Genomic DNA, 26,925 nt, shown 5'->3' on the forward strand with positions numbered 1-26,925 from the left:
GCTTCTTGCATTTATTTCCATCTCACTGATGAATTTCCCCTGTGGTCTATGCCATACAAAGGCTGCTTAAAAGGCAAAGAAAAAGTGCAAGGATGTATTGCTTAACAGAATACGTCCACATTCAAGTTAAAGATTCACAAAAACCTAACTTCAATAAATCAGGATGAAGCCCTCTCAAGGTCTAACAACACACATTCCCAGTAATTAAAATGCAGTGGATGGTCTGAGATATCTGACCCTGACTCAGGCCCCAGTGGTGTGCAGCCCAGAAGGTTGTGCAGATCCTTCTGTGCAATACAAGCATGGGGAATGGTGACCCTGACTAATCCTTGTATTTTGGAAAATAACAACAGAAGATACTTTTTAAGTCTTGTATATTTGGGTGATAGGTCAGGAGATAGGTATTTAGTCGTACTTGGAGCAACAACAAAAAAATTCAGGCGTGAATGGTGTTGAGGCCTAATCTGTAGGAGATTTCACAAGGATGACATAACTCTCTGAAGATGCCACTTCCTTCCTTTCCTTGTGAGCGTGCCCTCCCTCTTATCATGCAGTCTCTGACATCTGCCTGCTGTGTGTGTATGTGTATGGGGCTAACGTGTTGTGCCTGACATTTTCTGCCAATCATCAACAGAGCTGCAGAATACAACCACCCCCCAATCCCGTCACAGGTGTGTGTCCTTTGCAGATACCTGGAGGCCTGAACTTGACTTTTTTGTGCTGCGAGGCTAAGCGTCTGAGCATTTATTTTTATTTTTATTTTTTTTTAAGAAATCAGCAACACTCGGATGCCCATCCCTAGATCTGTGGCCGGCTGGATCTTTACAATAGATTTGATTTTCAATATGGTAACATGGGCAGAGATCTGAGCTGACCTTTGAGGTGTTCCTAATTGTGACATCTGGGAGCTGGGTGGGTGTTTCACGACCGGTCTGGTTTTGTACTAATTTATCCAAGGTTTACTGTGTCACATAAAGGAATCAGATTTGCCAATAGGAGATTGAGTGAAATAATGTTTTTGTATTCAGAATGAAAGAGTAATGCCAGATCTTCTGGCATTATTGATGGCTATATTTGTATGCACAGTAATTCTTCATGAATTTGACACATTGTAAGTATCAGTCAAGGTTTCAAGAATATAAATAAGGTTGGTTTAATTTCAACAGTAAATTAAAAGTGGTAATGCAATTGTACAGTAGGTTTGGTGTGAGAAACATGCAATGGTCTACTGAGTTTATTTCTATAGACAGTGAGAAATGCTGAGCTCTGATTACTGTCCACTATGTATCAAGGAGCGTCTAGGACTTTATGATGCATGACTTTTGCTGGGCCCGGCTCAGGATGCAGCGGGCTGATAATAGAAGCCCAAACAGAAGGCCTCATTAACTCTGAGGGATCGACACGTTGGACGTGCAAATCTTTGTGCCGCACCGGAGTGCTCTCTAGAGAGCAGCTGGGCCTGAGCTCTTGGATTCCTTGGCACCTTTGCTCCTCCTCAGTCATTCAACCATAAACTGCCAGCATCACATAATGGAGGATTAGGTAGAGATGAAAGGAACATTCCTCAGTTATTGGATATTCAACTCAAATTACATCTTTACATCTGACCTTTTTTTAATAATACACAATGGTCAGCGGAGGTGTACATGGAGGGGGTTGAATTCTAAGACAACTACCTGCAGAAAAAGAATAGTCTGTACAATATTCTAGAGCTGCAAAGATGAATCCATTAGTTGTCAACTAGTCTCTCATTACCAGACCCTCCTCCACAGCGCTGTGAAGGAGGGTCTGGCTTGTTCACACAGCCTTCCAGGAAGGAAGAAAATATGCTCTGGTTTATTATCATTTCTTTAAACCAATCACAATCGTCTTGGGTGGTGCTAAGCGCCAGACGGAGCCACGGTGCTTCTGCTAAATAGTCTCAGGAAGGAACTTGTTTTGGTGGAACATGTGTACGTTCAAAAGTAGTTTTAGTCGTGCAACAGAAAACTCCGATTGGACAGATAGTCTAGCTAGCTGTCTGGATTTACCCTGCAGAGATCTGAGGAGCAGTTAACCATAGTCCTCACAAATCCACCAGAGGTTAGAACGCCAACACAAAGAAAGAGGAAGGAAACGAGCATCGCCGAAAATGAGGGACATCGAGCGGAATTTCCAGAAGAACAAGAGCAATCCCAGAAGTGGAATGGATATAGACTAATTTTCAACTATTAAATCAATTGGCAAAATTCTCTGATTCCAGCTTCTTGAACATGAATATTTTCTAGTTTCTTCACTCCTCTGGGACAGTAAGCTGAAGATCTTTGAGATGTGGACAAAACAAGACATTTGAGGACGTCATCTTGGGCTTTGGGATCCACATTTTTCACCATTTTCTGACATTTGATAGACCAGACAACTAATTGATTAATCGAGAAAATAATTGACAGATTAATCAATAATGAAAATAATTGTTAGTTGCAGCCCTACAATATTCATACACCATAAAGAAATGCTTATGTTGTCAACAATCTGCTCATTATGCCTGTGTTGTTTCTTTGAGACAGTGAAGAGGACGATTTAACACTGTTAATCTTAGCTCCACATCAAAAGCACATTGGAGAGGGAATGAAATGCTGCTATTACCAGAAACAGACTTTTGACTTTAAGCTTCATTTATAGCTTATCCACTCTTTGACACCCTGCAGCAATGCACTGCCAGAGAGTTTAAAGCACCTTGTTAGGGAGTCTTTTGTGACAGCACGGAATAATTTTTCACTTGAATAAGAGAAAGAAATTGCTTCCCTGCATGCTTTGTGATTGCTTTGCAGTTCCTGTTCAGCTTTTCAGAGGCAACAATAGAAATCATACACCAGCTATACGTACTGCAGACATGATTTTTCAGTTACATCTGGCTCAGTTCAGTAAATTGTTTGCCTAAGCCCTCAGGACACCCAGCCGCACTTTCATTGAAGTTAGGGCTTAAATCTAGTGGCGACTGGGTTAACAGCTGCACCTATTTTCCACTGTTTTACCAGTATGTTGAGACTTATAGTTTCAGGTCATCTGCTTTCAGTTGTAATACGCCTGAAAGACCATCAAATGCCATCCACTTGACCAACCGTTATTAAACGTGAGACCACTTCAAATCAAAAGCAACAATAACATCTGTAAGTGACCACTGCTGCGTGCTACCTGATGCAGCATGGCGGTGAAAGGTGAGCAGACAAAGCAGAGTGTGGGAGCGAATCACTGCCCCACTGCCACATCTATAAATACAGCTGTGTGCGCCACCCACTGTGGAATTGGCATTGTGTCAGAACTGATTAAGTGAGGAGTGGAGTGGGGAGGGGTGGGGGGGCGCTCACCTGATGCCCTGACAGCATCGCGTCCCACTGAGGAACCAAACCTCAGGCTCTGTCTTTCCTGCTTCCACTGCAGTGATAGAGAGTGAATGGGAGAGCCAACTGTTCTCAGAGCATCTGACTTACACCTTTGTTAGTGCAGGTGGAACAAAGTGCAAGTGAACAGGAAGCTGGAACTATTTACATTCCATCGCCTACTATGGTATGGGGGTGGGGGAAAAATCAATACAGCATAGTATCGCGATATTTTCCGTGGCAATACGGTTACACAGTATACTGATACACAGACGCCAAGTATCGATCTATTATTATTTATGTGTTGGTCAGTTTGTCTGCTTGACAATCCCATTTTGCAGTAAAAATTGAAGTGAAATGAACAAACAGAGAAATGTATCTTTTTAGATAAAACAGATGTTGACCAAGTTTTCTTTTGGGGACATCATTTGAAATAGGGAAAAATTTGAAGTTGGAAAAAATGTAATAAATTCCAATATATCGCAGAATATGTATTTTTGAAATCAGAAACCAAAAACGGAAATACGGCTCTGCATTTTTATTTATTCGTTTTTTAACCCTTGTGTTGTCTTCCCTTCAACCTTGAAAAAAACACTTTTTTTCTGACATTTGTGACGCCTTTTTTTCACAATCTGTTTTTGCTTTTTCCAACGTTTTAAATTTTTAAATTTTTCTTCTACACATTTTCAGCGCTTATTTCTACGTCCAATATTTTCTGATATGAAACAAAAATTTAAAACGGGCCAATGTGACCCGAAGTCAACACAAACAAAAATCAAACATGCTATTTCTGTTTGATTCTTGGTTCAAATGAAAAAACAAACTATCAAAACGTACACGGACCCATTTGTAAATTACAGGCAGTGCAACCAATCAGGACGAGGATCAGTGTCCAATATGTACCTACCCTTTCCTGTAGTGAAATGCTGTCGTGTTGTAGGGAAATGCTGTCATGTTGTGAAATTAGCTGTCGCGTTGTGAAATTTGCTGTCGCGTTGTGGCATTTGGTGTCGCGTTGTGGCATTTGCTGTCACGTTGTGAAATTTGCTGTCATGTTGTGAAATTAGCTGTCGCGTTGTGAAATTTGCTGTCATGTTGTGACATTTGCTGTCGCGTTGTGGCATTTGCTGTCACGTTGTGAAATTTGCTCTCGCATTGTGGCATTTGCTGCCGTGGTTTGCACTTCAGGGCCACCGTACATTATACTACAGCCAACAACAACACACCATCCTCTCTGCATCCTTCACAAACAAACCTTTTTCACTTTTGTATAGTTTATTATTACTGCTTTAATATAGTTCAATTGTTTGTCTGTGTTCCTTTAATTGTAAAGTGCACTGAGACCATGTTTAATGGTGATTTAAATAAAATTTGAATGATTGATTGATTATTTCTCTCCCATGCTTCCTCGGTGGGACGGACTAAGACGCGAGGGAGGGAAGCAAGTGAAGGAAACCGGGATGCAATTTAACCCTGCCAGATCATGGTCCAGCCAAAAAAGGGAGAATTCAAATTTCAGTTGACCTTTTGAGGAATCATAAGCTGTTTCCTCATATTTAGGCCAGTGCTGTTTTTTTGCACAGTTCAAAAGCAACGTGTGACGACAATGAGATTGAGAGCCACTGCATAAACAGCACTACCCACTGAGCGGGAAGTGATAACCAGAAGGGGAAAAGTACAAGCGCTGTAGAGAGAGCCCAATGAAAGACAGCTGCTAAACAACACTAATCTGCGTCTCTAAACCTGCAGTCATCCATCAGCTGTGTGTTGCTTTTGTTTTACTTACTGTAAACCAAATACTGCACCTTAAAACAAAAAGGCAATTGTCTTACCTTTTACAATAGCTTAACATTTCCTGCACGATCAGCACAAACTAAAGAAAGACAATCACTCAAAGACATATTTATCCACAGATTAAAATGATGATGGACTTTACAAAACAAAATGCTCCTTAGTGTCATTGGAGCTGCAGCTTTAACTCAGGCTTTTAAAAGAGCTCTCAATCTGACATCCTGGCTTTTTGTCTCTCCCTAAATCGCAATGCTATCATTTGAAATGGACACAGAGCATTTGAAAGGGAAATGACTTATTAAAATAATAATCATAATAATAATAATAATAATAACAGCAAATGGACCATTGCATTAGTTAGGGTTCATGAGGGATTGGAATTTTATATTGGATTGGAATATCTAAAAAAAGCATTTGTTGCCGCAACACTAAACGAGTGATTATAGCAGCTTAGGCGACTCTGTTTTACCAAAACAATGAAAGGATTGCTGGATCAGTCCCACTATCCGTGCAGTGAGCTAGTGTGTGTTTGTGTGTGTTTGTGTTTGTGTGTGTGTGTGTGTGTGTGTGTGTCTGTGTGTGTGTTGGTGGGTGTTTTGAGGAGAGGGGGGGTACAGCATGTTGTGTGTCTGGAATCAATGGGTTAAACACCAAACAGATGTGTGCGTGTTTTTTTGTTTTTTTTAAAGAAAATGTGTTTATTAAGAGCCATCAATTTCATAGTGGATAGCTTTATCTGTTATCATACTGCAGAGACCCATTTTCTCAACTGGCTTTGAAAGCCAGAGGAGCACATTTTAATAGAAACCTCAGAGAGCACGTCATTACTGACATTCAGTCTTTTAAGAATGACCGGACAGAAATTAGAGTTGTATTCATTAAAGTACAAAAGGACAGCTCAGTTTGGATTAGAGTGAGGATGTGGCAGGTATTCCACTTCAAATAAAAGCGGTTTGCTAGACAAAAATAATATTTGAGGGAAAGTTGCTTTGTCATTTTTCTGGCAGCTGCATGTTTAATTGAAGCATTTGTTAAGTCTGCCAAAGCAATCACATGTCAGTGGCCTTATGTAATCCAGTTGATGAATGTGCTGCGTGTGATGTTAAAGAGGTTATGAGTAATCGGTAATGCATTACACTTTGAGAAAGAACGATCACAGCGCTGCAAATTAAGCTCAAGGCCACCTTCTGAGGAGGCACAGATATACACAAGTATACATTCTCTCCAAACAAAATAGGTCATGCTGTTTCAGCTCCAATTAAACGCAGACTAAAAAAAATAACAGTCAACTGTAGAGCAGCTGTGTACAACGCAGCCAACGATAATTAAAAATTAACCAATTCCATAATTGACATTTTCCGCAGCCATTCAAATCTTTGCTGTAAACTGAATTCATATGAAAGTGATGCATTTCAGAGTGTTCGCAGGAATGTAATGTATGTAGAGGGGCCTTTCAATGTTTGTAAGACTGTGCGTGTGTAAAAACTAGGTCATCTGTTCGGAACTGACACATCCCCCTGCAAACAGATATTTGAAAATCGGAGTGTAGAGAGGGAAGCCACAAGCAATGTGAAAGAAAGAAAAAAAAATCCCAACAGCAACAACAAATTATTGCACAAATTGGTGGATGGAGATAAAACGTATTTGGCGTCTCTTTGTATACCATTACAATCCCATGAATGTAGCAAAACACCAGATTACACAGGATGCAGGTTTCCCTGGTTTGGGTTAGAGCTCAAAGTACTTCCCTGCCGTTTCCTAATGTGGTAGCAGGGATCTATATTTAAACACATGTGGTGGACATAATGACGACTCATACAGGTTATGCCTTTAAATCGATGTATTGGCAACCTGCACTTCCCTTTTGTAATACACGGTGTCGTCCATCTCCTGTGTAATTTTTCCTCCTGACAAACCATGATATATCCTTCTCCTTTTCCACCTTAACAACTACATGGGTTATCTGAATGACACCCTGAAGGATATCATTTGACCAAACGCTACCACTAAAATGCTGGGGCCAACAATACACAAAGCCTGATCCGCTGAGGGAGGCTTCCTTGATGAGAAAGAAAAAAAAATGTTTAGAAAGTGCACACGTTTCATGGACTCTGAGCCAGTGGGCGGATAAAAGAGTCCTTTTGTGGAAGAGGAGGATGTTAAGAGGGCAGAGAGGAATCTAGTTTCAGCAACAGTCAAAAACAAAAACGGAGAAAACTTGTGTTTGTGCAAGACAAGTGGGACACAGAGAGGTGTTGAACAGACAGGGGGACCATGTCCACAAGGAGACAGCAGGGGCCACTGTTTATGCAGCTGTTTCTGGCTGCCTGGTGTCTGACTGAACCAAGAAAACCATATACAGTATACCTTCATGTAGACTGACTGTACATTAGCACAGTCACACAGTGTCACTCAGGTGACCAGGGCTATTTACATGAATCAAAATTAAATGAATTATTTAACTCCAGTGTTTTCCCTGGCTTTGTAGAAGACTTAGGTGCACGTATTTGGCAGGGGTGGAGTGGGGGGGTGGGGTGTTAGGCATCCTTCCTCAAGAAAATGTGATGTTTTTTTAATAAAAAAAAAAGCAATTTCTACATACATTTTGTTTCTCTTTGTGGGATTGTGTCTCTTTGTTATCGTGTTGTGTCTCTTTTTGGTCATTTTTGTTTTCTTTGGGGTTGTTTTGGGTCTCTGTGGTCATTTGGCGTCTCTTTGTAGTCGGTTTGTGTCTCTTAGTTGTAGTTCTAGATTTCTTTATCACATAATTGTGGGCCGTTACTATCACCATATCTTTGTCTAAAACGCTGGAAAAGCTAGAGCAGATAATAAATAAATAACACTCAGAAAGCTTAGAGACTAAACTTGCTAAAAGAAGTCCAACTACAAACAGAGCTGAGAAAAGTCTTTTAGTTACATTTATTCGGCTAAGGTGCTGCCCAAAACGGCTCCGGTGCTGCACCTAAACCTCATAAATGGTAGGGAAAACCCTGAACTCAGAGATCTTCAACAGGGGGTCTGGGACCCCTAGGGGGTCATCAGAGTTACTGCAGGGGGGGGGAGGGGCACCACATTATTGTTCATTATTTTTCAGTTTTTTCAAATATTTTAATGTCTTAACATGAATCCAACATATCTTTATTAGCAAATATAAATCAGTGTATTTGTGAAAAAACACATTGATGATAGATGGGCTTACTGGCCTATAAGTAAGGTATCATCCACAGATGCAGTTAATCCTAAAGATCACCTTTAACATTAAAACATGATTTATAAAATCAGTTTACATTTTTTATTTTAATAGCTATTCTATGCACTAAAAAGGTATATATTAAGTCTTTAGGCTGCCCACATGTTATTGTAGGCCCAGTTTAATATGCAACTTAATTTTATACAATATATGTGTTAGAGGGTCTCTGATTTGTCTCTCTCTCTCTCAGTTCAGGGGTCCTTGTCTTAAAAAACATTGAAGACCTCTGATTTAACTTATATAGCTTTATTCACACTATCACAAAAAGAACTTCATATAATTAAACATTTTACACATTTAAATGTGTTAGCAACATTGTCAAAATACAGCTACTACATAGATTAATTTGTTGTTGTCATGTGACACGCTGGGTGACGGATTTAATGACCTCCCTGCATTCACTCCGTCACCCAGCGTGCCACAGTTTCATTTTATTAAACACATTTAAAGCTGTAGAATAATCTCAGTACTGCAGGATACATCTGCATCTCTTCACTACAGGCCGGTAAGGAGAGGTTGAAAACGAGAAAATAAACAAACTGCTCAGACATTTTTAGATTGCCGGGGCTCACTGAACTGCAATGACAGGTATCGATCCGGCCAGTTATTTACCAGCCATGCTGTTCATCTCAGAGGGGGCCAGAGGAGAGGAGGGTGGCAGTGCCTATTATTTATGAGCGGTTATGTGACAAACACGTCTGATCTACTGGCGGTTACCACTGGCTGTAGGAACCGGCCAATCAACAAACGCACAAAAAAACAACAACATGAGAAGACAACACAGCCTTTTATTTCTGAGTAAAACCAACATTACTTGATGCAAGTGGCAGCCTAGTGTTTATTTAATTTCAAATCATATTACTTTGTAAGTTTTTGTAATAATTATAATAAGAATTTGGGGGGTAGATATTATTGTTGTTTAGAATCACTGTGAATGAAGTGAAGTGCAAAATCCAAAATCCATAAATTAGTCAATTTCTTTCAAATGTATCTCTTTATATCTCTGCCTCTCCAGAGATGTATGACCTCACATTAGCACTAAGATGGTCATACACTCCTCAATAACCACTTATTAAAACTGGTGCCTTTAGGAGAACATGTGAGTTTTTCCACCGCGACGATAGTGTACTTTTAAGAGGAATTATTGCTTACTACCTACCACATAAACTAATGCTAATAATAAAAGAAGAGCATTAGAGAATTAAAACAATTATCATTTTTTTTAGCTGAGTCAATCAATGACTGGTATCAAAAAAACACCAAAAATGTGTCAGTGACTTAACATTGTAAAGAAAGCACAGGTTACTAATAACAGTAACAATGGCTCTGTTCCAATTAGTTGTGCCAGTAAGCCATAGCAGTACACTAGCATATACAATGCAGGGTCAAAGGTCAGACCTTCCTTAACATTCGCTGCACCCGTGTTTGCAAACTCAAAATGTCCTCTGTAAGAAAGGCCAGCAATTATCCAGCACATATGGTCCCAGCCTCTAAATGGGACTTCTCTAAACTGCCAAATGGATGGAATTTAAGGAACAAGGTGTGTTTATTACATGATACGACATGCTATTTTAAGGTGCCTTGCAGAGTTTTCTCGAGACCCCCACATCAAAACTTCTATAGCCCTACTAATGATCAAAAACTCCACAGTGTACCTTTCATTTGCACAGCTGTCGGGTTTCATATAACACGCAATGTGGTTCATTCTGTAATCTACTCTGAGTTTGTCATTAACTAGTGAACCAGTGAATAATTTTTAAAAAACTCAATTAATATGTAATCCTTTTATTAATTCAGCAGTCCTCAAAAATGGCTTTACAATGAAAAGCATTCTATTAATCAACTTCGATAAGATCATAACTCCCATAACCTGCTGACATTTTGGAAATTTCTGATGACCAATACACACTATCACCTATCTATTATCTATTATCTATTACCGACATAATGACAACAAAATACCTACAAAAATAACTAACATAACTTTAAACCAATTATTTCCATAATTGCAAGGCACATATTTCACAAAATGACCATTGTTTTGACCATTGATCATTTAAACATAATAGTTACATAATGGGCCTAATTTGTTTTTCTTGTCGCTGGTGGCTATATTTGCATTTGAGATTTGTCGCAGCTCTGTTTTAAGCCTGAAGCATCTACTGGGAGGAAGCTTTCTGATGTGTTGGCAAGAGACAGTGAAATATAAGGAGATCCACTTTCCATCACTGACCTCAAGGATCAGGTCAAGTGGACTGACATTTAAACATTCAGTAACCAGAGCCTGCATGGACCCCCACCGAACACCATGTCTTCGAACAACATGGTTGTAGGCACAGCAGTAACTATAAACAGTATCCTGGTCACACAGTCTGACCTGTGTTTGGAGTTGTAATGACTTCTGATGAGAATACAGTGCGCACACCAGACAGGAATGTGTGCTGCATGGTTACAAGGTATAAGTCAATCAACTCATATGAGCCAATAGATTTATTATTCCAAACTGACAGGTGCAAAGCAAGCTGTTATCATGAACCATTCGTACATATAATTGTATTCCATGTATTTATTGTTGTGTGCACCACTTTAACTGCTAATGTAAAAGAACACTCTGGCCCGCATAGGGAGGAGGTCGGGGTGGATGGATGGATCCTAAAACACAGGGCTTTCAAGCCGGGGAGCGGAGTTCCTGTCCTGGGGAAAACACAAGGCTTTCATCCAGGAAACGTGTGTTCATGTCCTGGGAGTGTTTTAATCCAAACCACAATTTTTCTCAAATCTTAACTAGTCGTTTTGGTGTCGTTGCTGCATGACGCTCACTTTTTGTCGGCTAAACTGAACTGCCACAGACACTGAAAGGACCGTCACCTTGCGGTGCACTGTATCCGGCTCACAGCCACTTTTTTTCAGCTAAACTCAACTAGCAACAGCCTCTGAAACGGCCGCCATACTCTGTAGTCTGCTCCCAGTAACCTTTTCTCGGCTAAAGTTAACTGTAAAGACCGCTCAACTTAACAGTCATGTGACCGGTTGTCACGTGACCAGCCGGCGGTCGCCTAATTTCGTAGGTTATCATATGAATTGGTGTGCATAAGTTTTCGTACGATATCATGCGAACCCGTTTATGAGAATGCATTGTGCAAGGAGGGTGAAAGGATGTAGTACATGACAAGGTATCTGAACTATATGTGCACTACCCACAGCATGTTTTTTATTTCTAATTCTAGTAATTAGAATGGGGTAGGCTTTAGACTATTAGTGTGAATGTACAATGACACAGTGTATACACTGAGTTATAAACAGCCTCCTGTCTTAGCCTGAAGTCTTACAGATTCTCAGCCAAGCCCCAAAAACCTCACAAAGTTCAAAGCCTAGTTCAAAAACATCAACAACAAATTGTCATGCACATGCCTGCTGCACAGCCCGATGTCAGCTGCAGCATGTTTGTGTGCATAGAAAATGGTGCCTTCAAGAGGGGTCGTATTTACTGTGGTTACAAGAGGAGTCTGCTTGAATGAACCACTGCTGTGGTGTTCACCACTCCGAATCACCACTCAACATATACGCTAATGTTTAAAAAGAAGTTGGAGCCAATGGAGATTACCTTTCCATTTTTTGGATTAAAGGTCCAATATGTAATATATTTACTGTAATTAATTCAAAAATGACCCCAAGCCATCACCGGATATTAAGGAAACATGCTAAGTTGAAATACTATCTTTTCTGACAACAATGCTAATGCCAGTATTTTCTCCTTTTGAAATTTCCATTCCGTGACGTAATGTCTGTTTGTGTTTTGGCCTGTGTGTTGTTATCAACTGCCCCGTTTGTCAGCCAGGCTGGGTTGCCAGATATACCTGTGAACACGTAAACCCAGCGCGCTACAGCTGGAACGTTAGTACAGCCATGAAAGCAGCAAACAAACCAACAGGATCAACGGAGATAGATTCTACCCGACGTGAAAAAAACAGCATGTTTCTAACAGTTGCGTGACCAGAGACGTAACAAACCCCGGGTAAATATTGGAGATGTATTTGAAAGATGGAGACAGCTTAGAGCCCAAAAGGACACAGAGTTGGCTAATTTCCTCCAGAACAGGTAAGCATTAGCTTCAGGCTAATTTATCATGGCTACAAGGGACGGGCATTTTATGTTATTTCAACATTTGTGTAGCTACTCACATTGAATTATATAGCTATAGTACCCGAGTTGGTTACTTGCAAAAGCAATTGAGACACAGCCAGTAAAGTGATCCTAACTGGTCCTGGCTAACGCCGCCATGCTAACCATGCTAACTGCAAGCTAACGTTACCGGAGGACCAGACAAGCGGCCACGGCTGTTTACAACGTGTAGCCTGTTGGGTACAGAGCTCCGCGTGAGCACAGGCTTTTATGATTGTCAATATAGCCAGCATCTAATGTTAGCTACTCCGCTGTGCTGTGTGTTGTGTGTGTGTGTATGTGTGTGTGTATATATATATATATATATATATATATATATATATATATATATATATACAGTGAGGAACACCCTGCTATTTGCAAGTTCTCCCACTTAGAAATCATGGAGGGGTCTGAAATTGTCATCGTAGGTGCATGTCCACTGTGAGAGACATAATCTAAAAAAAAATATCCAGAAATCACAATGTATGATTTTTTAACTATTTATTTGTATGATACAGCTGCAAATAAGTATTTGAACACCTGAGAAAATCAATGTTAATATTTGGTACAGTAGCCTTTGTTTGCAATTACAGAGGTCAAACGTTTCCTGTAGTTTTTCACACACTGCAGGAGGGATTTTGGCCTACTCCTCCACACAGATCTTCTCTAGATCAGTCAGGTTTCTGGGCTGTCGCTGAGAAACACGGAGTTTGAGCTCCCTCCAAAGATTCTCTATTGGGTTTAGGTCTGGAGAATGGCTAGGCCACGCCAGAACCTTGATATGCTTCTTACAGAGCCACTCCTTGGTTATCCTGGCTGTGTGCTTCGGGTCATTGTCATGTTGGAAGACCCAGCCTCGACCCATCTTCAATGCTCTAACTGAGGGAAGGAGGTTGTTCCCCAAAATCTCGCAATACATGGCCCCGGTCATCCTCTCCTTAATACAGTGCAGTCGCCTTGTCCCATGTGCAGAAAAACACCCCCAAAGCATGATGCTACCACCCCCGTAGCCCTTTCCAGCCTTGTGGAGGTGTACAATTTTGTCTCTAGTGTCTTTGGACAGCTCTTTGGTCTTGGCCATGTTAGTAGTTGGATTCTTACTGATTGTATGGGGTGGACAGGTGTCTTTATGCAGCTAATGACCTCAAACAGGTACATCGAATTTAGGATAATAAATGGAGTGGAGGTGGACATTTTAAAGGCAGACTAACAGGTCTTTGAGGGTCAGAATTCTAGCTGATAGACAGGTGTTCAAATACTTATTTGCAGCTGTATCATACAAATAAATAGTTAAAAAATCATATATTGTGATTTCTGGATTTTTTTTTTTTAGATTATGTCTCTCAAAGTGGACATGCACCTACAATGACAATTTCAGACCCCTCCATGATTTCTAAGTGGGAGAACTTGCAAAATAGCAGGGTGTTCAAATACTTATTTTCCTCACTGTATATATATATATATATATATATATATATATATGTATGTGTATATATATGTGTATATATATATATGTATATATATATATATTAGGGGTGGAACGGTACATGTATTCGTATTGAACCGAAACGGTATTGGCGTCTCGGTTCGGTACATGAATTTACACAGAGAATACACGGTATAAAAATAAATAAAACTTGCGTGCAAATGAATTAATGTAATGTGGAACTACTGTTACATACGCGTTTCTTAGGGACACATAATCTGTAGCCCCGCCTTAGCTCTGAAGCTCCCAAGCCAAAGCCTGTCTACGGAAAGCCGTTCCACTCCCTATTCAGCCCCATTGTACCTACTTTGGTTGCAGTTCCACCAGAGTTCCACTGGGGGTGATCACGGTCCAGTGCAAAATGAATGGGACCCTATGGAGCTAGACGGCTAAATTTGTCTCTTTCGCCTGATTGTCGTTGAGAAATCTCAGATTTGATTGTAGTTTTTGCAAGTTCAACATGGATTATAGGTCAAAAGTTGAATGAACGAGTACTTATGCCCTTTCGATTTGTTACAGGTTGAGTCGTTGTTGCCCATAACACGCTAGCATTCTGCTAATGAATGCTGATTGGTCAGTGAAGGACTGATTACGATCGGAGATCCCGCTTGACGGCATCCGAAGCAGAACCAGAATGTCAGAGTGAATATTTCGGCGTGGTCTTTAAAACATTAGCAAACCTCTTTCTAGCCTGTGTATTGACAGGGAGAGTCTAATCTGTCAGCTGTGTTGTCGATGCCTCGAGAGAAAAAAGGAAGTGACTCAGAGCTTGCCGTAAAGCAGAATCTCTGGCCGTATATGTGTATGACGTCATTGACATATTAAAAGGCTTTTTAGAACAAAAAAGCCACTTTAAAAAATCTAACACCCAGCAGTGTGTATTTTCTTAGCCTCCCCTTTCGAATGCAACATTCAAATTACTAGACAAAAAGTTATATCCTGAGAAAAGTGGATTTTGAGGGGTTAGCTCCATAGAGTCCCATTCATTCTGCACTGGCCTGTGAGCACCCCCTATATGGAACTCTGGTGGAACTGCAACCAGTTCAGAAGCCGGAAGTAACGAGAGAGTGGAACTTCTTCCCATATTAGAAATTCTTTGCCCAAGCTCAGCCTACATCATGTCGAGTCAGTCCCTTCCTATATAGCCTAGGCTAGGCTACTGTCTATGGTCGGTCCAGTGAGTCCACCGAAGCAAACTAGTCCCTTCCATATACAACCAAACACGGATGTAGCTACTGTAGCTGTATCCCTTCTTGCCTCGACCACAAATGGCTTCCAGGCCCATTTGCTTCGCTGTTTGCTCCGCTGTTAGCTCCGCTGTTAGCTCCGCCGTTAGCTGTTAGCTCCGCCGTTAGCTTCGCTGTTTGCTTCTAGCTCCTCTGTTAGCGTGTGATTAACACCACAATTCGCCAACTGCTCTGTGTAACCGAAGCTGCTCTTTAAACCCCCCTGCTCTGTGCATTCACATCTGAGAGCAGTGCTTGTCTCCCATATCACACTACTAGCTGATTGTCTTATTTAGTTTACAAGTTCCAGATGGACTCTGGAGATGATGTGGGGTAGTCTAGCCTACTTATTGTTTACTGTTTACATCTTACTTTATATGCTTCAGGCTGTTGCAGCTAGCTCAGGGGAGAGACTGGATGACACTAAGTGGTGCAGCCTGAGACATGCACAATAAAAAAAAATTGCCTTCTGCATTTTTGTTATGCTTTTCCCTCCATTGTACCGTGACAATTTAAGGCTGCTTTTTCTGATGTTGTGTTAACACTTTATAGTTTAGTAAAAATAGAAAGCAGCTGTAAAGAATTCTAAAGAAGTATTTATTTCTTTTTCCGTGTAGCCAGAGGAAAATTCTGTTGATAAGACACAAACGTATGTGGATGAGCTTTCACTGTAATGGCTCGATGATGCTGTGAAAGAAATGAAAATGTATCAGCATCAGAAAAGGATAGAGAACGTGTATTATATAAATCACTGATCAGATTTTTCAAAAAGGCTACTTAAAAACATGAGACTATATGTCTATCAATTTGTCTATCAATACATAGTTTAGAATACACATTTTGTCTGTTTGGTGTAGAACAAAGAGCAATTTGTTCCAAGGTGCATCTAAACAGAGAAAAGATCACAAGGCTGCAGATAACATGTCTTCATCTTGTCTAAGCCCTGGGCTCTCACTTTGTAGTTACACGTGGTAACCCTGCACCAAGCAAAGAATCCTCTCTGGTAATCTAGAGCAGAGCTGGTAACCCTGCACTCAGTCAGCTTGCTTATTTAAAGAGCTGTTCATAGTTCATAAGGGTAGGGCAACTGGGGTCAATCACCTAAGGAGAAGGCACCACGAATGATGTAAGCACAGCAAGTGTTCACACCTGATTGTCTTTCCAGGCATAATTATAAGTACTTCTGATGCAAATGAAAGGACAGCTCATTTCAGTCCTTCCAAAAAAAGTATTTTTGTGATTGTTGCGGGCAAAAATCCTTGATTATGCGGCACGTTTTCTTAAAAAATGCGATGGAATATGCGGGATATTTATGCAATTTTATGCGATGAAATTGCGGGAACTTGCAAAAATTGCGGGAACTTGTAAAAACTGCGGTTTCATCGCGGGGTTTGCAGCTTTTCGCTGATGTTCACGTCGCGCAATTACGTCACTTCATAACGTCACTTCATAACGTCACTTCATAACGTTCCCATGGCAACAGGGGGAAAATGGCTGCTCTTGTGTGAAGTAAACGCAACATTTTTCAACTTTCTGCTAAGATATATGTGACTTTTTTGCAACGAAAATGCGGGGATTATGAAATCATGCAAGCCCAGCATATTTTGCGCGGAAATCGGCAATTTATGCGGCAATTTATGCGGCAAAAGTGCGGCGTATTTGAAAGAATTTCGGTACCTGAGAGCATGTAAGCTCAAGCTTATCTGTCCTCTCTGAAAATTGACAGAGAGCGGAGCTCTGACACAAACACACACACTCGCACACACACGCATAGCTGCGGACGGTGCAAACTACGTCGGCTCTGCAGTTTTGTTGAAGTCACAGTGAGTCACGGAAATGCCGATAAAGTATATAAAAAATATATATATATATTTTTCTTTTTTTTTTTCATGACAGTGATGGTGCTGTCTGTTAACCTTCTATGTTGCATCTTCAAAAGTGACACTGAATTTGAAACAGCACATTGTAATTTCTGCATCTATTATCAAAGTATTTATTAGTACAGTGGAAATTAGTAGAAATGTGAATATTTGGTTAGCATGTTGATTTACGGTGTGTGCCCCTAAATTTTCTGGTTGCACCCCTAAAATTTTCAGTTGGGGGCCACTGTGCTCCTAGTGAAAAATGTTAGTCTGGAGCCCTGGAGTATTATGAGTGGTTAAGTTTCCACATAGAAAAAACAAAACCATAGGTTACTGTCAATGCCAAATCTTTTGTTTTTGTGGAGTCCCCCAAAGGTCTGTCCTGGGTCCCCTTTTATTCCGGATTTAAATAACCTCTGGGGCATGTCTTCCACAGACATACAGTAATATTGACTTCCCTTAATATGCAGATAATACACAACTGTATGACCCATTATAGCCTAGTCCTATATTATGTCTTGCCTTGCTGATATTAAGAACTAGATGTCTAAAAATGTCCTGCACTTGAATGACTCCAAATGAGGGATCCTTATAATTACCTCTTCTGGTCCCAGTACTTGTATTATTAACAGTCTTGTCTAGGCTGGGTGCCTTTTCTAATAATATCAAACTAAAAGGCAGTAATCTGGGCGTCATTTTTGACTCATAGCTGTTTTTTGGTGCTCAGGTGACTAAAGTGGGGCTTGTTCCATTCAAATAAATATTTTCTTTAAAAACAATTGTCACAGCTATTGTTTTATCATTTTAACTCATTTATATTCTTATTTTTGGATTGTATTTACTTTTTATTCCTTGTTTAACTGTAACACCCTTAGTAATTTTGTTTTTGGAAAGTGCTATATAAATAACAGGTCAGAACATGGTCAATAATTGTATTTATTTAGCCACAGACAATATGCTATTGTTGATTTTGGTTGATCTGCACACAAATTAATGTTGCAGTTTCCATTATGATACATATTAAATTAGCCTGAGCAAGAAAGAACTGGTGTTTATGATGCATTCCACCGTGTTGGTAAAAATAGATTGCAAAAAAATCATGAATTATCATTTAAATACAGAATTAATGAGTTAGTGCACTGTCTAAGATCATTTCTCTAGTAATGTTTACACACAGTGAATTGCATTTGGATGTTCACAGGTGTTGCTAACTGCATTCTTTTGGAGGTGGGATTTTTGTTTTACTTTTCAAAACACAATTTTGAGAGATTAAAAAAGAGACCATGCCATGCCATATCACATGAATTAAAATGGCCGTTTGGACACATTCTGATGGCACCATATGCAAATGTTCCTGTGCAGGTCAAAAGGCAAAGTGGCCAGGACTGGAAGGCAGAGAAATGTCAGATATTTAAACATGTTTGACAGTTGAAACCATCATTGACCTTCGAGGGGGCTTTAACTGACTGCAGGGATTGAGCAGTTCAAAAATAATCCTCCCCTGTCAAACATCACTCAAGCTCAGCAATAACACAAGGCATCATCCAGCTTAGCTTTCCTCCAATTTCAGGATAGATGGAGAGACTCGTAGAAATTGGTATGTTAACCGGCAGCCATGAAATCTGTTAATTTTTTTGGATTACAATAGAGATCAAACACTGGTGGATTTAAGTAATTAAGCATCCTAGGAGCCTGTTGATGTGAGAAGTTGTTCTTACACCTTCACTTTACGTGCGAGTGAGGACACGTTGGGTGCTGGGTGGCAGGGTGGCAGGGGGTGACATGGTGAGGTGGGGGGCAGAGCAGGCGAGCTAATCAGAACTCTAGATCATAGAATTTCATCTGAGGACTTCATCTTGGACTTCTAATGGCACTGACCTTCTATGAATACCCTCAATTATGTGAAATGATCTCTTGAATAAAGTCCTCAATCACAGTCGCAGACCCCCTACTGAGAAAGTCTCGGGTATTACATAAAATCAACATTAACTCTAAGTGACTGGAGATGGAAAAATATGTAAATAGTTCATTTAATTGACTATGTTTTGGTTTATTTACACAACAGATTAAAAGAGGAACAACCCACTTCTTTTAAGTAGATTTACCACCATTTGTAAGAGGTTATGATCATGTCATGACATCGGGTCAGGCAGAGTGATGATCACAAAGGCAAAGTTGACAGATTTTGCTTTCAGTCCAATCTTGCTTTTATAGTGTCTGGTTTATTTGGGCATTAAAGAGCTGCCATACTGGACACAAATGAACAAAAAGTCAGATTAGAGCTAAGGTTTGGATACAGTATACAAGTTTCTGGAAGAGGGTAGGGTCAAACATGATGTGACACCACAGAATAATTTACAGCACATCATCTGGCTGAATGTGTGCATATGGAGCATTAAGTTTCCCGATGTGTTTTTAAAGCAAGCAAATAAAGCACGGGGGGGCGGTGCAGAGCCCATTATCCTGCTACAGTATATCCTTGGGAAAGCAAGACAAATATATATAGCTTCCACGCTATATCTGTAAAATTAGTGATTTGCTTTTATCTGAAATCAAAGAGATGCTCACAAATCTATTAAACGCCACCTTTTGTTTTTTAATAATGCATCATACTGGGACAAAAGCGAGCTTTTCAAGCAAAATGTAGACTTTTGTTCTGAACAAATATAATTAGACTTATTTTTAAGACATTCTCTGCAATGTTGAAGCTAATTTGTATTTAGTAAAGTACAGTCCTTGATGAGCTATTCCCAGAGGCTGGGAGGCCCAGTTTGTATTTTGAACCAGCATAAAATCCTTGAATTAAAGAAAACTCAAGGGCCTTGCACTTTCCAGAGATTGTCGACGGCTGGATGTATTGAGATTAGAATAGCTGTCTCTGTGGCATAGCATTACTCTGTTCTAAGGAATGACAGTATTTTGTAATTCTTCTCAGTAATGTACAGTTCTATAAAAAGGTCCAACGTCTTGCAATGCTTTTGAAAGCTTTTAGAACAAATGTAATGCTTCTAAAACGTAAAAATATTGTACAAAAAATACAAAATATGTTTTTTGAGTTAGTGGGTAATTCATTCCATGTGCATTAAATGGTACACCTACTACGACACTTTTTTAAGAATGGACTCTAAAATTGTAAAAAAAAAAAAATGTCAAAATTATAAACATTTATCAGGTCCTTGATACCAGACAGAGGTAGACAAAAGCATGCTTCTCATTTCAAGCCAGCGACTTGGTCAGCTGTCACAAGCAGACTTTATCAGCTGTAGCTGGCTTACTAATAACTAAGCTAATGTTAACGCTGTTGTTTTCAGGTTCAGCTTTTAGGATGAGGACTAACAGATGAGTTTAGCAACTTAACGTTATCTCGGGTATGTTAGTTAGTGTTAGGTATTGCTGAAGTATAAACTTCCCCAAGTCTGCATGACAGAGTCGCTAAACTTAAACTAAACCCTAAACTCAGAGCTTCCAGGACTTCCACACAATTGGGAAATAATACACAGCGGATATGCTAGTCGCGAACAGGAATTTAGTTTTTAATGTAACCTGTAGCCAGACACAATCATAACAGTGCATACACATGCTTATAACTAGCATAAAAACATAGACGTGTTTTTACCTTTAGATTTTTAACTTTGTACATATTCAATCTTTACACAATTAAATGAAAAAGAAATTAACCTAAAGTAATGCACAGTGGGTAGATCTATACAGTACATGAATACGAGCTGCTGTTTATAAGACAAAAGAAATCAGATGGCGTAAACCCCCAACAGAGAAGATCTTTAAAAATTCATAAAGGTTAAAACAACTGTTTACTCTGTTTAAATGGAAGATGGCAAGCAGCTCCCCATTGCATTACCATCTGATGTTGCATAATGCAAATGTATGCATAGTGTACACACACACACACACACACACACACACACACACACACACACACACACATCCAAATGTGCATATGAGAAAACACCACACTTGCACTCAGAGATTTCTACTTTATAAAATAGTATATAACATGAAAAGATGCCACGAAGAAAGAACTGACAAGGAATGATTTGGCCAAACACCTGCTTGACAATACCACAGGGCTGCTCGATGATGGGAAAAAAGCATAATCACGATTATTTTGGTCAATATTGAAATCACGATTATTTAACACGAATACTCATTGACTTTTGGAAAGATGTTGCAATTATTGAACTTAAAAAACAGTGAAGAAGTTAGACAAATCAACAGTGAAAACACCTAGAACTGTGAATTTCCCCTTGATACTTTTCCCATTTGAAAAAAAATTTTCATTCAGAAAACATGACAAAATAAGAGTTTACTTGCAAAACGTAATGTGGAAAATAATCATTTTTCTCAATCATTCGTTTTTTTGTGATCATTAGGAGCTGAAATCATTAGGAGCTGAAATCATTAGGAGCTGAAATCATAGTCGCGATTACATTTTTTATCAATTGCACAGCCCTACAATACCAGGCTGTTTTTCAGGCCTGCTCATACTGTGACCTCCTGGTCATCAAGAGATGAGGGTCAAGTGATTCCAGGCATGCAGATGATTTATTAGAGTAAACCAAAGCTCTTTATTTACCTTTTGATTCTACATGTTCGAACCTTCAACTATTTTCAAAGAATTTGAGTAGTGACTAAAAGGGCTGAATTTTTCATCCCATGGTGTCTGGACTCAGTCTTTGAGATAGAGGAGCTCAAATATCCCAGAGAGGCTTGAAGAAGCACTGCTATGCTTTCGTTTTGACAAGAGCAGGTTGAGGTGGTTCAAGCACCCAATCAGGACACCTTACAGACTGCTCCCTGTGGAGGTATTCCAGGGATATCTAATTGGGAGGAAGCTCCAGGGCAATCCTACAACACGCTGGAGGGATTAATATCCCCACTGCCCTGTGAACGCCTCGGGGTTCTCCAGTAGGAGCTGGGAGACATGGCTGGGGAAACGGATGCCTTGGCTAGTCTGCTTAGCCCAAAGCCACCGTTCCGGAGTATGAAAATTTGCAGAAAATTATAAAAAGGGTAGATGGATGGAAGGATGGATGGATGGATAAATGGGTGGACTATTGTTGCCTCAACCACAACTATGGTGATATTTTTCTAAATATAACAAATATGTTGTTTTCTTCCACCTATCTTTACAATAACTAAAAATGATAGCAACTGATCGAGCATGTGGAAATGTGAAGAACAACGTCCTTACCTTTGGTGGAACAGCTGGTCCAGCAGTGTAGGGAGCCAAGCTTGGTGGTACATCTGTGATGTAGGTCTTTCTGGGGCCTGGAGGTTGGTATGCTTGGGCAGGGGCTGGCTCAGGTCTTCTGGTGCTTATGCCACCTACTTGAGGTACTCCTGGATGGTGCTGTTCTTGATATGCACCCTGAGCCATCTGGGAGAAGCCAGGCTGTGGTGGTCCATAGGCAAAGTCGGGACCTTTGGGCTGGGCAGGCATATACTGCACCTGTGCAGGGCTGCGAATGGGCTGCTGGCCGAAATGGTGCCCAATGGGCGCTTGATGCTGGGGGCCAGGCTGGGCCGACCTCACCTGGACATTGAAGGTGGGCTGACTTGGGGTCGAGGCTGTAGCGTAAGAGGCTGGGACAGGCTGAGGTGCAGTGTGGCTTTGAGGCTTGGCAACCGGGCTGGCAGAAGAAGGGGGGATAGACGAGACTCCCGCAGGAGCCTGAGGTTTGGGCGTAGACTTCTTGGTGGCAGTCAGAGGTGGCTGGGTTGGAATGACCATACGCTTGTAACCAGTCACTGGAGCGTTGGGGGAGGTGGCTGTCAAGGATCCAGAGTTCTAAAAAACAGCAGGAAAGTTTGTCTCCAGTTAAAACAAACAACCAAATAACTACATATCATTACTGCTCAATGTAAGACACATTGCACTATAAGGGCTGGACATATAAGGACAACTAATATAAAAACTATACATTTAAAACGCTAATAACAATGGATAACAATCTAAACATGCTGATGGTAGGCAGGTATGATTTTACCATGTTCACCATCTTAGTTTGGCATGTTAGCATGCTAACATTTGCTAATCAGCAATAAACACAAGTTACAGCTGAGGCTGTGGGGAATTTCATTAGTTATACAGGTATTTGGTGATACACCAAGTATTGGAAGACTTGAAATGTTGCCACAATGATGGCCCTAGATTAAAGGCTCTGGTGATCCCCAAAGTTATTACAGTTTATCCTGAGGAGGGCTTGAATGTGTGTAGCAAATTTCATGACAACCAAAAGTTGCTGAGACATTTCACTCAAAAGCATGTATGTCAACCTCATGGTGGTGCTAAAGTAAAAGTAAGGGGAACCCCAAAGGCATGCAATTCATCCTCTGGGGATATAAATATGGAACTCCATTGAATGGTTGTTGAGATATTTTGGTCTTGACCAAAGTTGTGGACTGACTGACAGACTGACATTGTCATCCTGGAGCCATGCTGCTAGCATTGCAAAAAAACCCACTGGAACTGGAAAGTAACAGTAACAGGACAAACTGAAAACAGTTGTGTTCAACAGCTTTTCACTGATACTGGGGTACGCTCAAATGATTATCCACCCTGTCTCCCCAGAGTCAATTACAAGGCTACCTCGAGAGCAGAGGCTCTATACCATCTACGACCATGCATAATCTATGGCTAATAAAGCAGGAGGGGAAGGGATAAATTGTTTGGTAGAGGACGCCATGACAGCAGATTGGCAATGGCACATGACACTTGTGCTGACTCCAGCTGCTTGGACGGGAAAGACGTTAAATCACAGAGATTTGTGGCACTGGTGTTCCTGGGAAGAGACGGCTATAAAGGCGCAACACAAGCCACTGCTGGGATTTTCACCATCTGAACAACTGTGGCATTTTGATCTAATGTCCAATGGTTACATTTGCTACACAGGCTGAACTATAACAAAACATAGTAGCAAATAACGTTTCACTCAGATGTCAGAGGCTTTTGCCCTGAGTGTCTCTCATGTAAGTAATAATTGTTCTTCACTACCACTACATATCGGTGTCAGACGTTCAGCCAGTCTAAAAAGGGTCTATCATTAACCTTGGATGGCCTTATTAGGTTATTGCCTGAAGCCAAAAATCTGAGTCAATTACTAAATTTGCAGCACTAGGGGAACAAAAATGAACACTTGTAGTCTTTAGACCCTTTGTAACTCAGTTTGATGAGATGTCTTCTAAATTGGGGCAGAGCAACAATTCCAATCGATTTCCCCTTAAAAGTTGATCAAAGCTTGCTGCGCAGCAATGCCCCATATAGCTATGTTTTGCTGCACTGCTACACTACGTTGTCATTCCGTGCTTAAATTAAATAAGACACACTTGTGTTGTAATTCGATCAGGGAAAAAGTACAGTAAAATTCAAGTGTGTGATCCTAATAATTTGTTGGGATAAAAAAAAAAAAAAGAATTCCAAGTTTTGGTAAAAGAGGTGCATGCATCAACTTTGTCTAAATCCCATCTAATCTAAGTCACAGGGCAGCCCCTAAGGAACCATTAAAAGCTCCAGAAAATAGTTTCTGCTCTCACTCGGATTTCTGTCTCAATGATTAGTGCTGATATTTATTTAAAAAGTGTGTCTGTCTGCATATGTATGGAAAAATCTCCACTATGCCCTTTAGGAAGTGAAATTACTCAATTTAAATGTTTCATGGGTTTTAAATACTCTAGATTATTAATTTATCTTTAAGGCCTTAGAACCTACAGTAACATTTAGTTAGCAGAGCACTGGAAATGCAAATTGGCCCCCTCAAAATAATTACACTGTCATGGTACATTTTCCACAAATTACATTAAGAGAATGGATTCACGCCTTTCTGAGGGTGATGAAACTAATCGTATGCATACAACCTGAACAAAAATGTCTGAGTAGTGGGAATGATTTTCATATTAACTAAGCTATCGTTGCAGTTGGTGTATGCCTTTGACCTGTCAGTGTTAATGAGTGGTCGGAGATAATATCATGACTACTAAGTGAAGAGGTTGATAGGTAGGACACGGACAATATGTAATGTAATGATAATGTCACATTGTCATATTTATTTAACTATAAAGTGTCAAGTTGTTGCTTCCTGTGCCGTCACTGTGTCTTCCACCAATGTTCAACAACAGTATTTATTTTGAGCAAATTGGGTAAATGTGCAGTATATTGCCTCAATAAGGAGAGATGAGATGCTCTTCTCTTGTTTTATTGATGCATTATTTTGTTTGACTGTGTATGCACTTTGTGTGGTAATATTTAAGCAAGAGGCATGGGTGATATGGTGGGAATAAATATTGTATTATTAATAAGAAATCATTATATATATATATATATATATAATGGCATATATATAATATATATAATGGCATATATATATATATTATGGCATGACAAAAATAATAGCTCAGTTTCTCTTCTTCCATGATTTTTTTTTTATTGTTTTAAAGATATATGTAATAGAGTTACATTATCCCAAATGTTTCCAACAATGTTCAAACCCAGATGAATCTGTAATTTTAATCAATGACACGAGCACGTTTAATCGCCTGTCAATGGTGGCATGTAACCTTTGACCCCTCTTGCGGCTCAGGAAACTCCCAGAAAAACCCGATGCTACGTTGAAAAGTAATTGCAAATCATACAATGTCCCAGAATTATACTTAGTAAGAGTAATACATCTTTTTTTCATTAATTACATGCCACTTTGCAACACAGTCACAGAGGAGACCTAATTTATTGATTTGATATTTTAACATCGATCCAGCTCACTATGATGTGCTACATAGACAAGTGGCTCATTCTAATGCTTGGTGGCTAAACCGTACCGTAACGGTATAAGGTTACAACAACGTTCAACACGCTCATAAAGTTATTTTTAGTATGATTGTTTTGACCAGGGTTAACAGCACTGGGCTAACCCACAATTTAATTTGCCACGTAACGTTAGCTGTATGGGTAGTCGATTAATCTAATGCTTAGTTAGCCAGCTAGCACACCCTGGTCCATCTGATTTACTCCCCGCCGCTAAGAGACTTTAGTTGGGATGAGAGCTGACAACAGCCCGGGGGACATATCAACAGTTACTGTAGGCCCCAGCTAGTCTATATCGACGATCGACTTTTTTTGTGTTGGCATTCTAAACTCTGGTCGATTCGGGAAACATCCTCCGAGCTAGAACCGACAATCAAATTATATTTATCTTTTGTTGAGTAAAATTCTCATCCAAACTAGACAGCCATTTTAATATCTAGAGCTCACCTCCTTACGTGTCCTGAGGCTATTTTGCAGAGGCACCGTGGCTCCGTCTGGAGCTTAGCGCCGCCCAAGATGATTGTGTTTGGTTTAAAGAAATGCCAATTAACCAGAGCATGTTTGTCTCCCATCCCAGAATGCTGTGTGGACTAGCCAGACCCTCCTCCGCAGCGCTGTGGAGGAAGGTCTGGCAATGCGAGACTAGGCCCCAGCCAGCTACTACAGCAACCAGAACCCAGCCAACACAAACCCCAGTGGCGGGTGCTTACGACACTAATGGCAACAACAGAAGGTTTAATGATCTGTTGGGTAACCATAGCCATATCACACCCCAGGCGCTGGAACCCGCATCTGGCCGAAAATGGCCTGCACAGAACGAAACATATATGGATACAAAATCATCAAATTGAAATTCAATGCAATAACCTGTTTGCACTGACAAAACTCTTCACAAATTAAAACATACGTTAGTAACTGTTTTTGTTAGTTTTACAATTTGGAATTTGAGACCAATTTGGACAACACAAT

General features: G+C 40.2%; 1 protein-coding gene across 6 annotated transcripts in view; it reads right to left on the bottom strand.

The window, feature by feature from the left end:
* Positions 1-26,925, bottom strand: part of LOC116058749 (LIM domain containing preferred translocation partner in lipoma) — a 191,361-nt gene that overhangs the window by 55,067 nt on the left and 109,369 nt on the right. For all 6 annotated transcript variants that reach the window (XM_036007010.1, XM_036007011.1, XM_036007009.1 and 3 more), the window contains one exon: positions 22,351-22,947. In XM_036007010.1, the coding sequence (XP_035862903.1) occupies positions 22,351-22,947 (597 nt within the window). The remainder of the gene's footprint in view (positions 1-22,350; positions 22,948-26,925) is intronic.

This window comes from Sander lucioperca, chromosome 11, assembly GCF_008315115.2.
Source record: "Sander lucioperca isolate FBNREF2018 chromosome 11, SLUC_FBN_1.2, whole genome shotgun sequence".
Classification (NCBI taxonomy): Eukaryota; Metazoa; Chordata; class Actinopteri; order Perciformes; family Percidae; genus Sander; species Sander lucioperca.